Raw genomic sequence first — 16,345 nt, 5'->3', positions numbered from 1 at the left:
AGCCAGAAAATGTGTTTTTTTTTTTTAAAAAAAATTAGTATAAAATGTTTATTAGTGGTTAATTAATGTTTGTTTAAGGATAAAATTCTTTTTTTGAATCATTATTTTTGCAAAAGTTCATAATTGTTTTGTGAAAACCTATGCAAAATAGTTTGGAAACAATTAAAAGGATAGTTAAATATTTATAGATTTCAATTAAAATATTTCATTCATATATATTTTAATTTTACATAAGGATAAAATATATAAATTTAATAACACTACATGATTAAGGTAATTGAGATTCAAGATTGAGGATCCAACTAACTGGGATATCTAATTAATGTTGCAAAAACATTTGAAAGGGATCTTTAAAATTGTTGAGAAAAAGGTTTAAAATATTACATTATATAGTTAGTTACATGGGATAAATTGGAAATTCAGATTATAATGTATTTGGAAAATAAGTTACAAAATTATATTACGAAAATATTGCAAAATTGAAATAATTTTAAATTTAGCTGAAAAGAAAATAGACAAATTAAGATGAATATATTATTTGCAAGATATCTAGATGCAAAATAAGTTGAAATGCTACAAGAATATTAAGTTACAAAATTTAACTGTAAAAATATATTGCCAAATGAGTAGGAAGGTTAAGAACATTCTAAAGTGCAAAATTTTCAGAAAATGGTTTCTTTTAGATTTAATATTTTGCTAAATCCAACACGGTATATAAATACTTATGGATAACACAAATTGTCATCTATACGTCAAACCAGAGAAAAATCGTAACAAACAAGACAAAAACCGAGTAGCAAATTATAATTGGCATCATTTACTTGTGAGGTACTTTTTTTATTTATGTTGAGGTTAAAGCACTCTATTTGAAGAAATCATTTTGTAATGACACCCCTATTCACATTCATCTAAACTTGTTGAACCTTATCATTGTCCCATTGGAATTCCCTTAGAACATGACAGATCAAAGAAAGAAATGTTCAACAAGTTATTGGAAAAACTAGAAATGTATCTCGGATTGGATTGGATTTGAACAAGCAGGTAAAGATGTTCTAATCAAAAACATCCTACAATCACTTTTCATGTACCTTATATCTTCAAATTCTCTGTTTCAATTATAAAAGAAATTAACACTCTTATTAGTCAATTATAGAGAAATCACAAATAAAACTGGATAACATAGCAATCTATTTCCCATTATGAAATATTTTGGAAAGCAAATTCATCATAGACCTGGAAGAGCCTCATAAGGGGGTAAAGTCACTTCTTATCAACCATACAAATAGACAAGATAAGAACACAAAAATCAAGATCATTTTCTTTACTCTCAAGTTAATGATCTCTTCCTACCGGGAGAAAAAAATGGAGCTCATATATTTTTAAAATCTTGTTCTCAAAGCATATTTCTAAAGAGATTATATCAAATTCCCCTTGGGGAAGAAGAGACCGATGACCCTGTTATACAGTCTCACTTAAATGATGACAATTTTAACATAAAATCGGGTTATCGGACAATCAACAAAGATACTGGTCAAATCTGAAAAAATGTTTGGGATCTCAAATGCCATTCAAAAATTATTATAATTTTGTTTGGAAATTTCTTAAGATGACATTTTCAAAAGACATTTAAACACTGACCTCATTTGCAAAATCATCATACTGCGAGACACCAATATCTCATCATACTCCATGATACTATTAATATGTAGACTCAAAGTGTATCTAAACTTACTATGATCTAGATTAAAAATACATTGACGGCTTCTTAGTCAAATCTGTATGAGATATGGATACAAATTCAGACTAAAAATGTTTCAAAATAGTGTCATTTTCTCCTATATACAAAAAATAACATATATCTTATCTCATCATTGTCAAAGATACTTTCCTAACTTGCATACAATCAAACACAAACACAAAATAAATATTAAGCTAATACCATCAATTTAATTAAAATGGTAACATATTATATCATATATCAAACACAAAATTATAAATGTATACAACTCATACCATCTTTTATACTTCAAACCAAATACAACAATATATACAATTTATACTTCTTATTCCGACATATAATTTATATATCCCTATACAACTTATTACTCTATTCAGTTTAAAACAATACATAAAAGGAAAGGAAATCAATACAGAAAATTAAAACAAACTATAATTTGAAAAACAAGAGCTTACTCAGGCCAAGAAGATGGCAGTTGGATTTCCGGGTGATGGTGGACTCTGGTTTAGAAGTGTTGCAAAAGATCCAGCCCTCGATATAGCATTCGGATTAGTCATCGACAAAATCTCAAGTTGATCAAGACCAAGCTGACGCTTAATCAGCTCAGAATTCTCCACAAGCACATCAATCTCTCCAAAAGGTAACTTCAAATCCAATGCTTGAAATCCAACAGTGGCAACCTCATCTTTCTTATATCTCAAGAAAGGCATGCATTGTTTCTGAATCTGCTTAAAGTTTCCTTCTTGCCCAACAAAACTCTTTTTCAAAGCTTCAAGAATCTCCTGATCAGGACCAAAGCCGCCAGTATTGCTGTCAAACTTACTTTGAAGTATATTCAAACATTCCTTCTTCCATCCATCGTATTGCTCGTTCACATATATCAAACCAACCGTAATTTTCTCAGGGTTATTCGTCTTACCCTTCTTCGAACCCGTAAGCTGTTTCTGAAGAAGCTTCCTCATCGAAACAATCGTGTCTTGTAAGTATTTATTCGCTTTCTTAAGTGTAAGATCAGGTAATTCAGCTTCAGGCCAGCCAGCTTTAATAACAAACCCTTCTTTCTTCAATAACTCTCTCCATATGTATTCAGCGTAATGCGGACAGATCGGAGCTATAAGTCTCGTTTGAACATCCATAAATTGAAACAGAAGAATTCGGTTCATTATTCCACCCGAACCACACAGTAATCTATACTCATCTCTAGCAGCTTGAAGGTCATAAAAGCCAGTTTTAAGAGCTTCCCTAAACATATAATCTGCATAGTTCTTCCCTGTTACACTAACAGCAATACTTATTTCATTTGAAAATACGCGATCAGCATATGTTGTTGGGGGACCATATCGTAAAGAGGATTCAGTGCTAAGAACTTCTTCCATCCATGAAATTTCCTTTGTTAGACGCAATATTGCAGCATTGGCAGTTTCAAACACAAAGTTGGCATCGTCCATTCCATCACCAGCGTCGGCTAAAGAGAACCTAGTGGCATCAGCAGAGAATTCCTGAATGGCTTGGCGTAAGGTCCTGAAATTTCCGGTTGATTTTGACATTTTCTCTGAGTTTAACATCATATGACCGTTACATCTGAACGCTCTAGGCCATTGGTGTTTTGGAACAAGTGCCGTGTGGTTGTATATGCAGAAGGTAAGATGGTTCTGGATTAGATCCTTACCTGCAGTGTTTCACATTATGAGTTTGAATTCAGATTGGAATCACAACATAAGATCAAAATAGTGTATAGAAGATACCTGAAACACGGAGGTCGAAAGGATACCAGTATTCGAATTCTTTCTTCATCTTATGGAGAAGAGACGAAGGTATATTTGACAATTCCGGAAATGGGCCATTACCGAACAAGAATTCCCATACATCTTCTGTAAGCTGTTCTGGTTTGACAGATGAGGTATCAGATCCATACATATCGCCCTTCTGTAAATGATGACATACAGTGTAATATGCCATGTAAAGAGTAGAATCAGATAATGACTCGACGAGAAATTCTTCATCCCATGGAATGCGAGTGCCTAACCCAAAACTACGAGAGCAAGCCCACTGATTAAGCCAGCTTAACGAGTGCTCGAATGCGTGCCTTGTCTCGTCAGAGAAGAGACCCATTGAAGCTAAGCATTCTTCAGCCTTCTTTTTCCATTCGGTTTCTCCATAAGTAATATACCATTGATCGGTTAATGCCACAACACACTCATCACCAGATCTCGAAGTCACTTTCTTCTCTGGTTCGCTATAGATTACAGCCAAACCCTGCTCCAAAATCTTGTTTTTAATCAGACTCTTCGCTTCTTGGACACTCATTCCAGAATATTCACCTGCGATCATTGTTCCATCGTAGAATCCTCCTTTATAGATTCTCTTCTTAGCCTCTTCCAGTTGCTGCTTCTCATTCTGACTCTTTATTTTCATATCCAAGCAAATTTTCTCAGCAGATTTATCCCCAAATTCTGTGGTGTTTATAATTGGAATAATGTTGAATGGCAGTACCCACTCATCTTTCAAACCGAACTTTTCTCTGAAAGCTGGTTTCGATTTCAAGTCATGAAGAGCCATGAAATCATCAGGTGAATCACTGGGTACACTTGTTACAATCCCAGTACCCTTATCGGTTAGAATTGATAACATGGGTAAGGTATATATGACCTGGTTGAAAGATAAAGGTGATCTCAAAGGTAAACCTAGCAAATCATTCCCACTAAGCTCCACCAAACATGTAGGTTTCTCAGGAACACGCGATAACTTTTGGTATGCCAGATTAAGTGCTGCCCTTTCTGTAACTATAAAAACATCGGTTTCATTAATCTCATATGCTCCATATTTTCCATCTGGAAGAACCCATGCATTGGTTTGTCCATACATAGTCTCTGGTCTTAGAGTTGCTGCAGCAAGATAAACTCTTCTTCTTCCTTCCAAAACACTCATCTTAGGAGGGAAAGGTGAAATGACTTCCATCTTGATAAGAGTGTACTCTTGTGGAATGACACCCTCACCTGATGCCCTATCATGATCTGCACAGGGCTGGCCATCTAATGGTGAATAAATTGTGTATCTCAAATCCTTCACTATTTTACCCAACTTCTTCAATTTTTTCAATTGCCACCGCACAAATGAATCGAAATATGGATTCTTGTCAGTTGTAATGAAAGTCCGTCTCCAATCACAGCCTAAACCAAATGCCTTAAGGTCTTCAACAGTTAGAGGGGGGAAATAAGATAGCCAAGTATATGGATTTGCAAAGTTTGCAATCTCCTCATCAGATAGACCATAACTTTGCATTATCTGCCATTGGTATTTATCACCACCAGCCTTTGATGTTGCCTTTGATTTCTTCCCCTTGAATTTATCAGGGGCTGACTGGTTTTCTGCAATAACTTCCTCTATCTTTATTATCTCTTCAGGAGGAAAAGCTGGTGGATAGCCATATTTATCCATCTCTCGACGAAGTTTGTCAGCTGATGCCTTGATGGGCATACCAGTGCAATGAAATGCAAAAGGTAAGAGGACATTAGCACCTCTGAGTCTGTGATAGGCAGCAGCAAACTCGAGCTTCGAAATGGAGAATGCGTGACCCAAGTGAAGACAACCATTCATGTAAGGAAAAGGAAAGGTTCCAAAGAACTTTTCGCCAGGACCAGGAAGTGCATCTAAGGGTTCAGCTTTGAAGACTTCCTTTTCATCCCACCACTTTTGTACCTTTGTCTCAATCTCAAGAAGTTTATCTCTTCTAGCAAAACTCTTACCACCATCTGTTGTCATGTCTTTACCAGAGGTTGAATTTGACAAAAACTGCAGGAGGAAGAGGAAGAGGAAGAATCAAACTTTTATCAATCCTAATTCAGGATCTAAATGAGATTTCTGCAAGTGAAATCAATTCAAAATTTCACTATATAGCAAGCTTATAGATCCAAATGATAATAGAGTATTTAGGCACCCATGCTTATGAAATTATTGTTTTAAATGGCTGACCCACATTTTCCACTCAAATATCAATTTTCAAAATATAATTAAACACAAACTTTTATTTAGTATATATATATATATATATATATATATTAAAACTCAAGGCTTGATATTTGAGACACAAATTATCACAATTTTAGCTATTTCACATAAATGAACAAAATTTCGTCTTATTTTGATATATCATTTTTTAAAATTAATTTCTAACGCTCAATGAAATAATATGATGTTTTAGATGTATTTTTTTCCAAATTTATACATTTTAAAGCTAATAAAGTTTGGTGGGAGGAAATATTTGAAAATATTCAAAAAGAGATAAATTTGATATTTGTTTTTCACATAATTTTTTTTTTGTGTATGGTGTACTGTTTTTGGACGTATTTGTTTTTTAAATTAAATATCTTTTTGAGGTCTACTTATTATACGTGATATGTGAGAAGAATAAGAGAAAAATTGAAGAAAAGAACAAAATTAGTAATTTTTTTTAAACGTGCTAAATTAATTAAGAAGAAAAAGACAAAAACATATCATTTGGTTAAAATGATGTTAGTCTCAAATAACAATTTCCCCATTAAAATTCATATTATTTTAAAGAAAAAAATCTAAAATTTTATAAAATATAAGTTTAATAAATATATGAGTAATATTAATTATCTTATTTATTACCAGACTTTGTCCTAAAAAAAAACAATACTTAAAAAAAAGTTTCATTTCATCAGCTTATCATCTGAAACCAAAAAACTTAAACCCATTCAATTTTCAACATTAATTGTGATCAGAAAATGATAAAAAAAATACTAGTTTTCAAATAATCTTCAGGATAAACAAACAACATTAAGGAGCATAAACAGGACAATTGAGATCAGAAATGGCGATTATAATTATATTTCTTACTTGTGAGTCAGCTAAGGCAGAGCGGCGGCAGAAGGAGATATCCGGTGTAATTTCTACCCAAAGCTTTATTTAGACGAAATGACGATTGCTGAAGCTTTATTTATCAGATGATCCAACCGCCACAGCTTCTGAGAATCGTTCGTCGGAATCTGCATCAGAGAAGACGAAAAGATTTGATAGAGAAAGTAAGCTTTTCAGAAATAAAATAAAACGAAACCCTAATCTTTTTGCTTTATATAAAATGCAAAATCCAGCAAAAGAAATAATCTTTTTTTGTAGCTTTTCTGTTCATTGGCCCAATTCAAACTAAGATTGTAGATGATTCTTGATGTTGTGTAGTTATGCATCTTGGATTATTTAGGTTATTTTGACTATTTTTATTTAGATTTTTTAAATTCTCAATCTATTACAAATAAGTCACATTTAACTAAATGATATATATATATATATATAAATAATGCTTAAATTCAAAGTGTCCAAATTGTTGGGAGAGTTGTAGTTAATCTGAATATATATGTGAGAGTAAATGAATACTTGGGTCGGATTGTGGGTTGACCCGCCCATAAACTTAAAACATTTAAAAATAAAATTAAAAATGTTATAGGTATGTTTTAGGGAAATTTGATGAAATGGCCCCCATAACAGGCTAAAATCCAAAAGTGGACTGCACCTGCTAATGTTGGCAAAAAGGGCCCTTTTGCCCTGCGAAATGTCAGAAATACCCCTCGGGCACCAGATTTTACGCTCATTGACGAGAATTGTCATTCACGCGATTTCATCTAAATCGTGTGAGTTGATTAACGCGTTTTAGATGAAACGCGTGAATGACAATTCTTGCTATATCTAGAGAAGAAGAATGCCGCCTCGGGGAAGAACAAAAAAGACAAGGATGTCGATGTTTCTTATACCGTATATGGGTTCGCATTAGTCTTACAAGTGTGGACTTATGAGGTTATCCAAACGTTTGTCCCCAATCTTACAAGTAAAACGATGTTTCAAACGCAAGAGCCTGTCTGCCCAAGGATAATACAGTACAAATCCAGGAGGAAGAGCACTGCCTCTGATCTTCACACTGCCCTGCAAGGCAAGATTGTCAAGAAAATGAAATTGTCTGAAGAAGAGAAGATCTTATATGCTGGGGAGGACTTTGAAGATATGGGAGGTAATGTTTATGATGTCTTTTTTGATCTTGACTGCAGAAAGAGGAAATTTGGAGATATTGACGATGCAGTTCCTCATAATAAAAGTGTCATGAGGAAGAAAAGAAAATTTACTCCTGTCAAAGCCAAACCTTCCACGAGAAGAAGAACCCGCAACCCTACCCCCAACACCAACACCAGCACCAACAGCTCTTATTCTGTCGAGAACGCCACGAGTAGAAAAGACGAAGAATCCTCTCCCACGACTCTAACAGCAATAACTCCCCAGGATAAATGTAGATTAGATGAACTTTCGAAGGAGGTAAATGAATTCAAAACTGAAATAATTATCATTAAAGATATGTTAAACCTACTACAACAAGAGTTTGACATATTATCAGCCACACTAAGGGAGGAACAGAGAAGGAGAAGATTTAATGAGAAAGATTTAACAGAGAAAAAGAAGGAGAATGAGGAAGACAATGATGAGGAAGATTTTGAGGTGAACACTGAGCATATGTTGAATGATGATAAATTTGAGGTATTTCTTGCATTTGACATTTCTTGCATTTGGTGCATTTCTTGCATTTGGTCTAATTAAAGACTTTTGTGTTTTTTGTAGGATGGGGAGGAAGACATTGTTGGGCTTTTGGAGAAAGACAATGTTGGGCTTTTGGAGGAGAATAAAGATGAAGATCATGATTTGTTGACCGAACAAAATATTGAGGTATGCATTTATTGCATTTGGTCTAATTAAAGACTTTTGTGTTTTTTATAAAATGGGCAGAAAGACAACGTTGGGCTTTTGGAGAAAGACAATGTTGGGCTTGTGGAGGAGAATAAAGATGAGGTATGTATTTCTTGCATTTGGTGCATTTGGTGCATTTCTTGCATTTGATGCATTTCTTGCATTTGGTGCATTTCTCGCAGTTTGCCTATTTCTTGCATTTGGTCTAATTAAAGACTTTTGTGTTTTTTGTAGGATGGACTTTTGGAGAAAGACAATGTTGGGCTTGTGGAGGAGAATAAAGATGAAGATCATGATTTGTTGACCGAACAAAATATTGAGGTATGTATTTCTTGCATTTGGTGCATTTCTTGCATTTGATGCATTTGGTGAATTTCTCACAATTTGCCTATTTCTTGCATTTGGTGCATTTCTCACAGTTTTCATATTTCTTGCGTTTGGTATAATTAAAGACTTTTGTGTTTTTTGTAGGATGGGCTAGTGGAGATAGACAATGTTGTGCCTGTGGAGGAGAAGACAAATGAAGATCGTGATAATAATATTGAGGTATGCATTTCTTGCATTTGGTGCATTTCTCGCAGTTTGTCTATTTCTTGCATTTGGTCTAATTAAAGACTTTTGTGTTTTTTTGTAGGATGAGCTAGTGGAGATAGACAATGTTGTGCCTGTGGAGGAGAAGACAGATGAAGATCGTGATAATAATATTGAGGTATGCATTTCTTGCATTTGGTGCATTTCTCGCAGTTTGCCTATTTCTTGCATTTGGTGCATTTCTTGCATTTGGTGCATTTGGTCTAATTAAAGACTTTTGTGTTTTTTATAGGCTGGGCTTTTGGAGAAAGACCCTGGGAATGTTGAGGAGGCTGATATGGTTGATGGGAAATCCAATGTTGGGAATGTTGAGGAAGTTGTGGAGGAGAATGTGGAGGAGAATGTGGAAGAGAAGGTGGAAGATAATGTGGAGGAGAATGTGGAGGAGAACGTGGAGGAGAATGTGGAAGAGAAGGTGGAAGAGAAGGTGGAAGAAAAGGTGGAAGAGAAGGTGGAAGAGAATGTAAAGGAGAATGTGGAGGATATTGAGGTATGTATTTTACATTTCTTGCATTTGACCTATTTCTCGAGTCGGGGTTCGGCCTAATTCAATGGTTTCTTTGTAGGTGGACGATGATTTCGTAGTGCAGAAGGGTAAGAAGGTGGTGCAGAAGGGTAGGAAGGTGGTGCAGAAGGGTAGGAAGGTGGTGTAGAGGGGGAAGAATGTGGTGCAGAGGGGGAAAAAGGTGGTGCAGAAGAAGGTGGACGATCATTTCGTTGTGCAGAAGAAGGAAGAGAAGAAGAAGGACAAGCAGATAGATGAGGATGTGGTGGAATTGAAAGATGCATCCCACATCCAATTTAAGAGAAAGAGGACGATGTCGAAAGCTGTACTTAGTCCCTACATGTGGATGGACGTTATATAATCTGGCCTTCTCAGCTTGATCACGTAAGAACTTTTCATAATAAGGAGATAAACGTTCATTGTGATTGGACGTTTTTTCTCTTCTACTATTAAACCGATCTTGTAATGTAATCTTAAATAATCATCTAAGATTGATATGGGATACTTTCTAGCTTCTCTACTTTGACTATTGAAGCTCTCAACGTAATTACTTGTCATTTGATTGTATTGTTTACCAGGAAAAAAGCCACAACTCCATCTCTTAAACCCAATATCTGCCAAATACATGGCAATATGAGGATCCTTAGCATTGATCTTGTCAAAATGCTGATTAAAATTCAAGATTGTGTATTCTTGAGAAGCCAAACCAAACTCGGCGTGGCAGTGATCGGTTTTGAATTTGGCCATAATATTCATCTTGATGTGATATGTGCACGCACCGTGGTCAGCTTCTGGAAAAACAGCACACAAGGAATTGGCGATGCTTGGGTGTCTATCAGATATGAAGACGATATCATCAACCAATCCAATTGCATCTCTAAGTTTTTACATGAAATAAGTCCAGGAGTTGTTATTCTCTGAATCAACAACGCCGAATGTAACATGATAGAGTTGTTCATTCGTATCTAATGTTATCGCCACCAATAGCTGACCTCCAACCTTGTGCTTAAGAAAACTGACATCGACGCATAATACTGGATGATAACAGTTTTTGAAACCCCTAATTGAGCAGCCTAGGGACATGAACATATACCTGAAATGACCATGCTCATCCGTCTGGATGTCTGTTATGGTACCCGGATTGTTCTTCTCCAACATGTACAGGTATGATGACAATTTACCATAGGAATCTTCTACAGTTCCTCGCACCGTCATTAGGGCCTTTTCTTTAGACCTCCAAGCCTTATTATAAGACAACTTTATTCTATAAGTTGTATGTATGTCTTCCATTATTTTCTTGGGCATGTGGTCATTGTGATGGTCCATGTACTTGCTCTTCATGCATTCCCCCAAAACCCATGCTGGTGCTTGCCTTTGATTCTCTTGCCTCGTCACAATTGAACATGTATGATCTTTTACAAATTTACGAATCTCAAACATTTCCGAGGAATTTACTCTAACAGCACGCAGTCTCCACTTGCAATTCTTATCCAAACATTTCACACACCAAAGTTTTTTTTTTACTTCACCACTTTGAATTCAAAATGATTAGTCATCGCATATTTATATAACCTCAGTTGAAGTTTTTTTTTATTCTCAAACAACGAACTAACTTCCAATCCGATTCTATTAGTTACTGCCTCATGTATAGGATTTTCGCTACTTGGTAAGTTACTAGCAACCCATTCACTGTAGTTTGGTTGGGTACGAACAACAACATGGTTTGGTTGTGTACTAGGAACCCAAGCACTACTTGGATTGATACTAGGAACCCAATCAGAACTACTAGGTTGGGTAATAGGAACTCAATCATCATCATTATCCCCCACATTCAAACGCAAATGTTCATCTTCAATGTCATTTTCAAAGAAAACCTCACGCTGCTTCGGGAAGACGTCGGGGTCATCAATTTCTGGAACCGCTACACTTTCTTGAGTTGGTAGTGACTTCTCTACTAAGGATACACACAACAGAGTGCGATTGTGGACTGAAACTGCTTCATGTAAAAATAACTTCACATCCACATCTTTTTTTATATCAGTTATATAAGAAAATTTGGCATTCATGCCAGGAGCATTATACTTGACTTGAAGCAATAAATCATATCTAGATTTATCAATATCGGTAACAGAATAAATTAGATCAACTAATTGGGCATAAGTAGAATTTTGGGGAACAATCATACCGCTGTTTGACTTTGCAGAAAAATGAGTAAGATCATCTGTAGTTTTCCACTCTCCATCAAAGTAAAGAAGTACAGGTACTTGAGCTGCAATTGAAAACAGTTCAACAACATCATAAAATTGAAAAAAGTTCAACAACATTACCATAACCGAGGAGGAATTTGCTGGTAGAGTTTCAGGAAATCCATTGCAACAACTTTTCCATAAGTTTGCTTCAATGAATCTAATGGGATAAGGTTATCCAATAGGTCCATTGAAGCAAACTTGTGGACAATTCTTGGCACATTGTATCTCCATGAAACATACCAGCAAACTCTTCCTTAGTGTGTATTTCGCGTGAGTGAAATACGCGTGAGTGAGCTACACTATGCCAGCAAATCCTAAACCTTAATACTAGAATAACAACATAGTATTGATTCACATTCATTCGAATACAACCTAGCTAAACTATAATTTAACTAACCTAGTGTTCATAATCACTAAAAACCATAAAATAAACATACCCATTTTGAGAATGAAGAGTAGTGGGTCACGAATTCAAACGGAGAGGTCTCGTGGTGTCGTCGTAGTCGTCAGCTACTGCTGCTCGTGGTCGAGTTCTTCAGGGGAGTACGATTTGATGGTCGAGTCAGAGTGGGGAAAGTGAGAGAAGAGAAAAGGAAATTAGTGATTTGTGGTTTTCTTATAAATTAGGGCAAAAAAATATTATATACGATGAAAGACGAGGAATTGCAATTCACGCGATTTCATTTAAAACGCGTCAATTAACTCACGCATTTTAGATGAAAATGCATGAATGACATTTCCCGTTAATTGAAAGACGAGGAATGCTATTCACGCATTTCATCTAAAATGCGTAAGTTGATTAACGCGTTTTAGATGAAACGCGTGAATAACAACATTGTTCCTTGTTCCTTGTTGTTTGAGTTATGTTGTAAACTAAGAAAGCGAATATACGTGATGATACACAATAGAATTGTGTTGGATTGTTCTTAATAAACATAAGTTATGATACTACATTCACGCATTCTACACAATATACGTGAGTTTGTAGTATGGTGTATCATCAAATCGATTAACTCACCTAAGTTATAAGAAAATCAACACAGGTAATAACTGATAACTAAGGCGTATTGTAATAAATCAACAAACCATATTGTTAAAAAAAATAATAAACCATAAATAGAAGAATATTTAGTAATACATTAATGATTATAAATCACCATAAATAGAAGAACATTAAGTATTGTTAACAAAAGTCTAAACAACTCCAAATTAAGTAAGCAAATGCTGCAAATCACAAGCAGCAACAGATTGAAGCAACCTTGTGTGAGGAACAACATGTTCATCCAATATTGATGACATAGAAACCACTGTCTCAAATAGCCAATTGTCGGGAAAAATATCAAAATCATTTTTCATTGGTCGATTCTTGCTGTCTATCTCCAAATATACTATTATAGTTTTTTCGTCCCTTGGCTCAGCAAATGGATTATCTGGATTATCCAATTCTTTAATACTACCACCTCCAGCAATTATTAACTCAATGAGATCCTGTTTGTAAAGTGGGAAGAAATTCCCTACAAATATAAAAATGTAATCGTCGAATAGTTTCGAAAGCTGAAAAACAAACAAACAAAATAATTTCAGTTATCAAGCAAAATAATAAAAGTACATAGAGGAGGAATAAGACCAAACTCACATTATTCAACAACCGAAGTCTTCCATTTCTAGGACCACCTTGGGTTCCGTGATTATCTTGTTTAACCTCATAAGGTTCCTCATCAACACAGTTTTTGGTTTTCATTGATGATTTTATCCTTACACAAAAACAATTTTTATTTTAATTTAACAGACATATGTATGAAACAAATCGTGTTAACAGAGACTCGCAATCAATTGTAAGGACCCATTTCCCATTCAAAATTGCCTTCAATATTTTTTGAGTTCGGCCGCATGCACCATTAGGATTAATGTAAGCTATAGCATGGGTTACATCTTCTCTCCACTTCGAAGACACCCTTGCACCAAAAGTGCGAGCAAATTACACTATCAACAACTGTGTCAAACAATAATATCATGGTTATTACATTCAAAACTAGATAATATGGATATAGTAGAGATAATAGTACATACATTATCTTCACAAGATAATTGATTGGGACATAAGGTCATAACAGTGTTTGTTGCCTGCATATTATAAAAAAATGAGTTTTGTTATTAAATACAAACGATTTCATAACATTATCTTAACTAGGGTTTGTGTAAAAACATAAATATGAACATTTCAATTCAAAATAACAACCATTTTATTGAACGAACTAGAGTTTAAGGTTTGTGGTTTCCTAACTATGATTTTATTGTACGTACCATTTTGTTGAACGAACTGAGAAACCCGGTTGTGGTGGCGGTCGTGGCAGCTCCTGATCTAAATACATCAATATCCATCAATATAAACAGCAGAATATACATTGAAAGCTAACCTAAACCTAAATACATCAATATCCATCAATATAAATGGCAGAATATACATCAAAAGCTAACCCTAAGCCTAAATACATCAATATCCATCAATATAAATAGCAGAATATACATTGAAAGCTAACCCTAAACCTAAATACATCCATATCCATTATAAACGACATAATATACATCAAAACCAAACCCTAAACCTAAATACATCAATATCCATCAATATAAATGACAGAATATACATCGAAACCTAACCTTAAACCTAAATACATCAATATCCATTATAAACGACATAATATACATCAAAACCAAACCCTAAACCTAAATACATCAATATCCATGAATATAAACGGTATAATATACATCAAAACCTAAACCTAAACCTTAAGCCCTAAACTGACCTGAATATATCGAAGAGACAGTGGAAAGTCGATGATGTTGGACGAAGAACGATGATGTTGGACGATGAACGATAATGTTGAATGATGATGTTGAACGAAGTCGGAATGGAAAGTGTGCAGTTTTGAAGACGTGGTTTTGGAAGTCGGGTGGGAGGGAGAATCGGGGTGGTTTTGTTTTAAATTAGGGCAAGAAGATTATATATACGGCGAAGGACGAGAATTTTCATTCACGTTTTTCATCTAAAACGCGTTAGTTGATCAACGCATTTTAGATGAAAAGCGTGAATGGGAATTCTCGTTAATTGAAAAACGAGATTGTCATTCACGCGTTTCATCTAAAACGCGTTAATCAACTCACGCGATTTAGATGAAATCGCGTGAATGGAAATTCTCGTCACTGAGCGTAAAATCTGGCACCCGAGGGGTATTTCTGACATTTCACAGGGCAAAAGGGCCCTTTTTGCCAACATTAGCAAGCGCGGTCCATTTTTGGAATTTCCCCTGTTATGGGGGCCATTACATCAAATTTCCCATGTTTTAAACTTTCAACTTAACAATAAATAAGTACAATAATTTAACCAACTAAACTTATAAAAAATTATATTTAAAATTTAACACCAAATTTAATAGGGAAATTTAATGAAATGGCCCTACTAATAGCCTTAATTCCAAAAAAGGCCCGCGCCTGATAATGTTTGTAATATGAGTCTTTTTGCCCTGTGAAAAGTCTGTAATACCCCTTGTGCGCCTGTTTTACCGCTCAATTACGAGAAATGTCATTCACGCATTTTCATCTAAAAAGAGTTAGTTGATTAACGCGTTTTAGATGAAAATGCGTGAATGGTATATTTCTCGCATTTGATATTTCTCGCATTTAGTATATTTCTCGCATTTGATGTATTTCTCACAAATGCATATTATAAATCTCGATCCCACCATCGTTAGCCTGTCCTCTGACATCCTGAAAATGAAAGATCCGACTTCTGTTCCACACAAGCTGAAGATCACCCGTGTTAACATGAAATTGCCTATCACCATATCTGGCAAAGAGATAATTTCCTATTTCCTAAGTGTTTTATAACTCTCTCCATATTTCAAGTAATGTGTTAAATAAGCTTCGTCCAAATCATTCAAATTCGTATTTATAACATTCTGATCGTAGAACGGGGTCAAATCCACCGGTAACGTCGTCGTGTCTCCTCCAGATCTGCAAAACCAAGCCCATGATTTCATGAACAATGTCGTGGTTTTGCTGTCGATCATGGCGTGATTTGAAATGTAACATATGCAGAAACCGTTGTTCGGAAATAGGGTGATCTGCAGGGACATCACTACAGCCCGTTCGGGAGATACAGACAAGGTGGGAGGAAGGAGAAAAGGTTGTCTACTTGGCAGAGGTTCTCCTTGCTTGAGATGCGTTGGAAATCGACAGCGGTGGTGGCTTCGACAATGGTGACGGAGACTGCATCGCCAAGGAAAAAGTGAAGAGTTGGGATTTTTTCATCTTTGACCCAAGTGACGTTTCAGCGAGGTGCGGATATGGGTTTAGGGCGGCAGAGAGAGATTGTTTGAGTCGAGGAAGTTTAGTCTGAGAGAAGTAGTGGAGTGAATATGGGTATTGGAAGAAGAAAAGGCGACGACTTGAAGGATTTCTGAGCCATAAGAGATAAAAAACGTAAGAAGAAGAGAATCTTTATAAATTGAATTT

The 16,345-nt window shown here is 35.3% G+C and overlaps 2 protein-coding genes across 2 annotated transcripts; one reads left to right on the top strand and one right to left on the bottom strand.

Annotated features, from left to right (window-relative positions):
- Positions 1-1,945: 1,945 nt before the first annotated feature.
- On the bottom strand, positions 1,946-5,635 carry LOC124935881 (leucine--tRNA ligase, cytoplasmic-like). Its single transcript, XM_047476314.1, has 2 exons — positions 3,484-5,635; positions 1,946-3,407 (listed from the first exon to the last, which is right to left on the bottom strand). Exons 1-2 carry the CDS (start codon positions 5,498-5,500, stop codon positions 2,194-2,196), a joined length of 3,231 nt encoding a protein of 1,076 aa, XP_047332270.1. The 5' UTR covers positions 5,501-5,635; the 3' UTR covers positions 1,946-2,193.
- A 2,214-nt stretch (positions 5,636-7,849) lies between these two features.
- Positions 7,850-9,729, top strand: LOC124934917 (ring-infected erythrocyte surface antigen-like). Its single transcript, XM_047475407.1, has 6 exons — positions 7,850-8,278; positions 8,360-8,464; positions 8,957-9,031; positions 9,120-9,152; positions 9,309-9,491; positions 9,643-9,729. Exons 1-6 carry the CDS (start codon positions 7,850-7,852, stop codon positions 9,727-9,729), a joined length of 912 nt encoding a protein of 303 aa, XP_047331363.1.
- The last annotated feature ends 6,616 nt before the right edge of the window (positions 9,730-16,345 follow it).

The sequence above is a fragment of the Impatiens glandulifera genome, chromosome 4 (genome assembly GCF_907164915.1).
Source record: "Impatiens glandulifera chromosome 4, dImpGla2.1, whole genome shotgun sequence".
NCBI classification, from domain to species: domain Eukaryota; kingdom Viridiplantae; phylum Streptophyta; class Magnoliopsida; order Ericales; family Balsaminaceae; genus Impatiens; species Impatiens glandulifera.
The sequence above is the reverse complement of the archived record's forward strand: the minus strand, read 5'-3'. Positions and strand labels throughout refer to the sequence as shown.

Coding starts and splice junctions, on each gene's coding strand:
- LOC124935881 (XM_047476314.1), bottom strand. CDS start 5,500: ATGACAACAGATGGTGGTAAGAGTTTTGCTAGAAGAGATAAACTTCTT. Junction 3,408..3,483: donor TTTCGACCTCCGTGTTTCAG/GTATCTTCTATA, acceptor GAAACACTGCAG/GTAAGGATCTAATCCAGAAC.
- LOC124934917 (XM_047475407.1), top strand. CDS start 7,850: ATGAGGAAGAAAAGAAAATTTACTCCTGTCAAAGCCAAACCTTCCACG. Junction 8,279..8,359: donor TGAATGATGATAAATTTGAG/GTATTTCTTGCA, acceptor TGTTTTTTGTAG/GATGGGGAGGAAGACATTGT. Junction 9,153..9,308: donor AGATAGACAATGTTGTGCCT/GTGGAGGAGAAG, acceptor TGTTTTTTATAG/GCTGGGCTTTTGGAGAAAGA.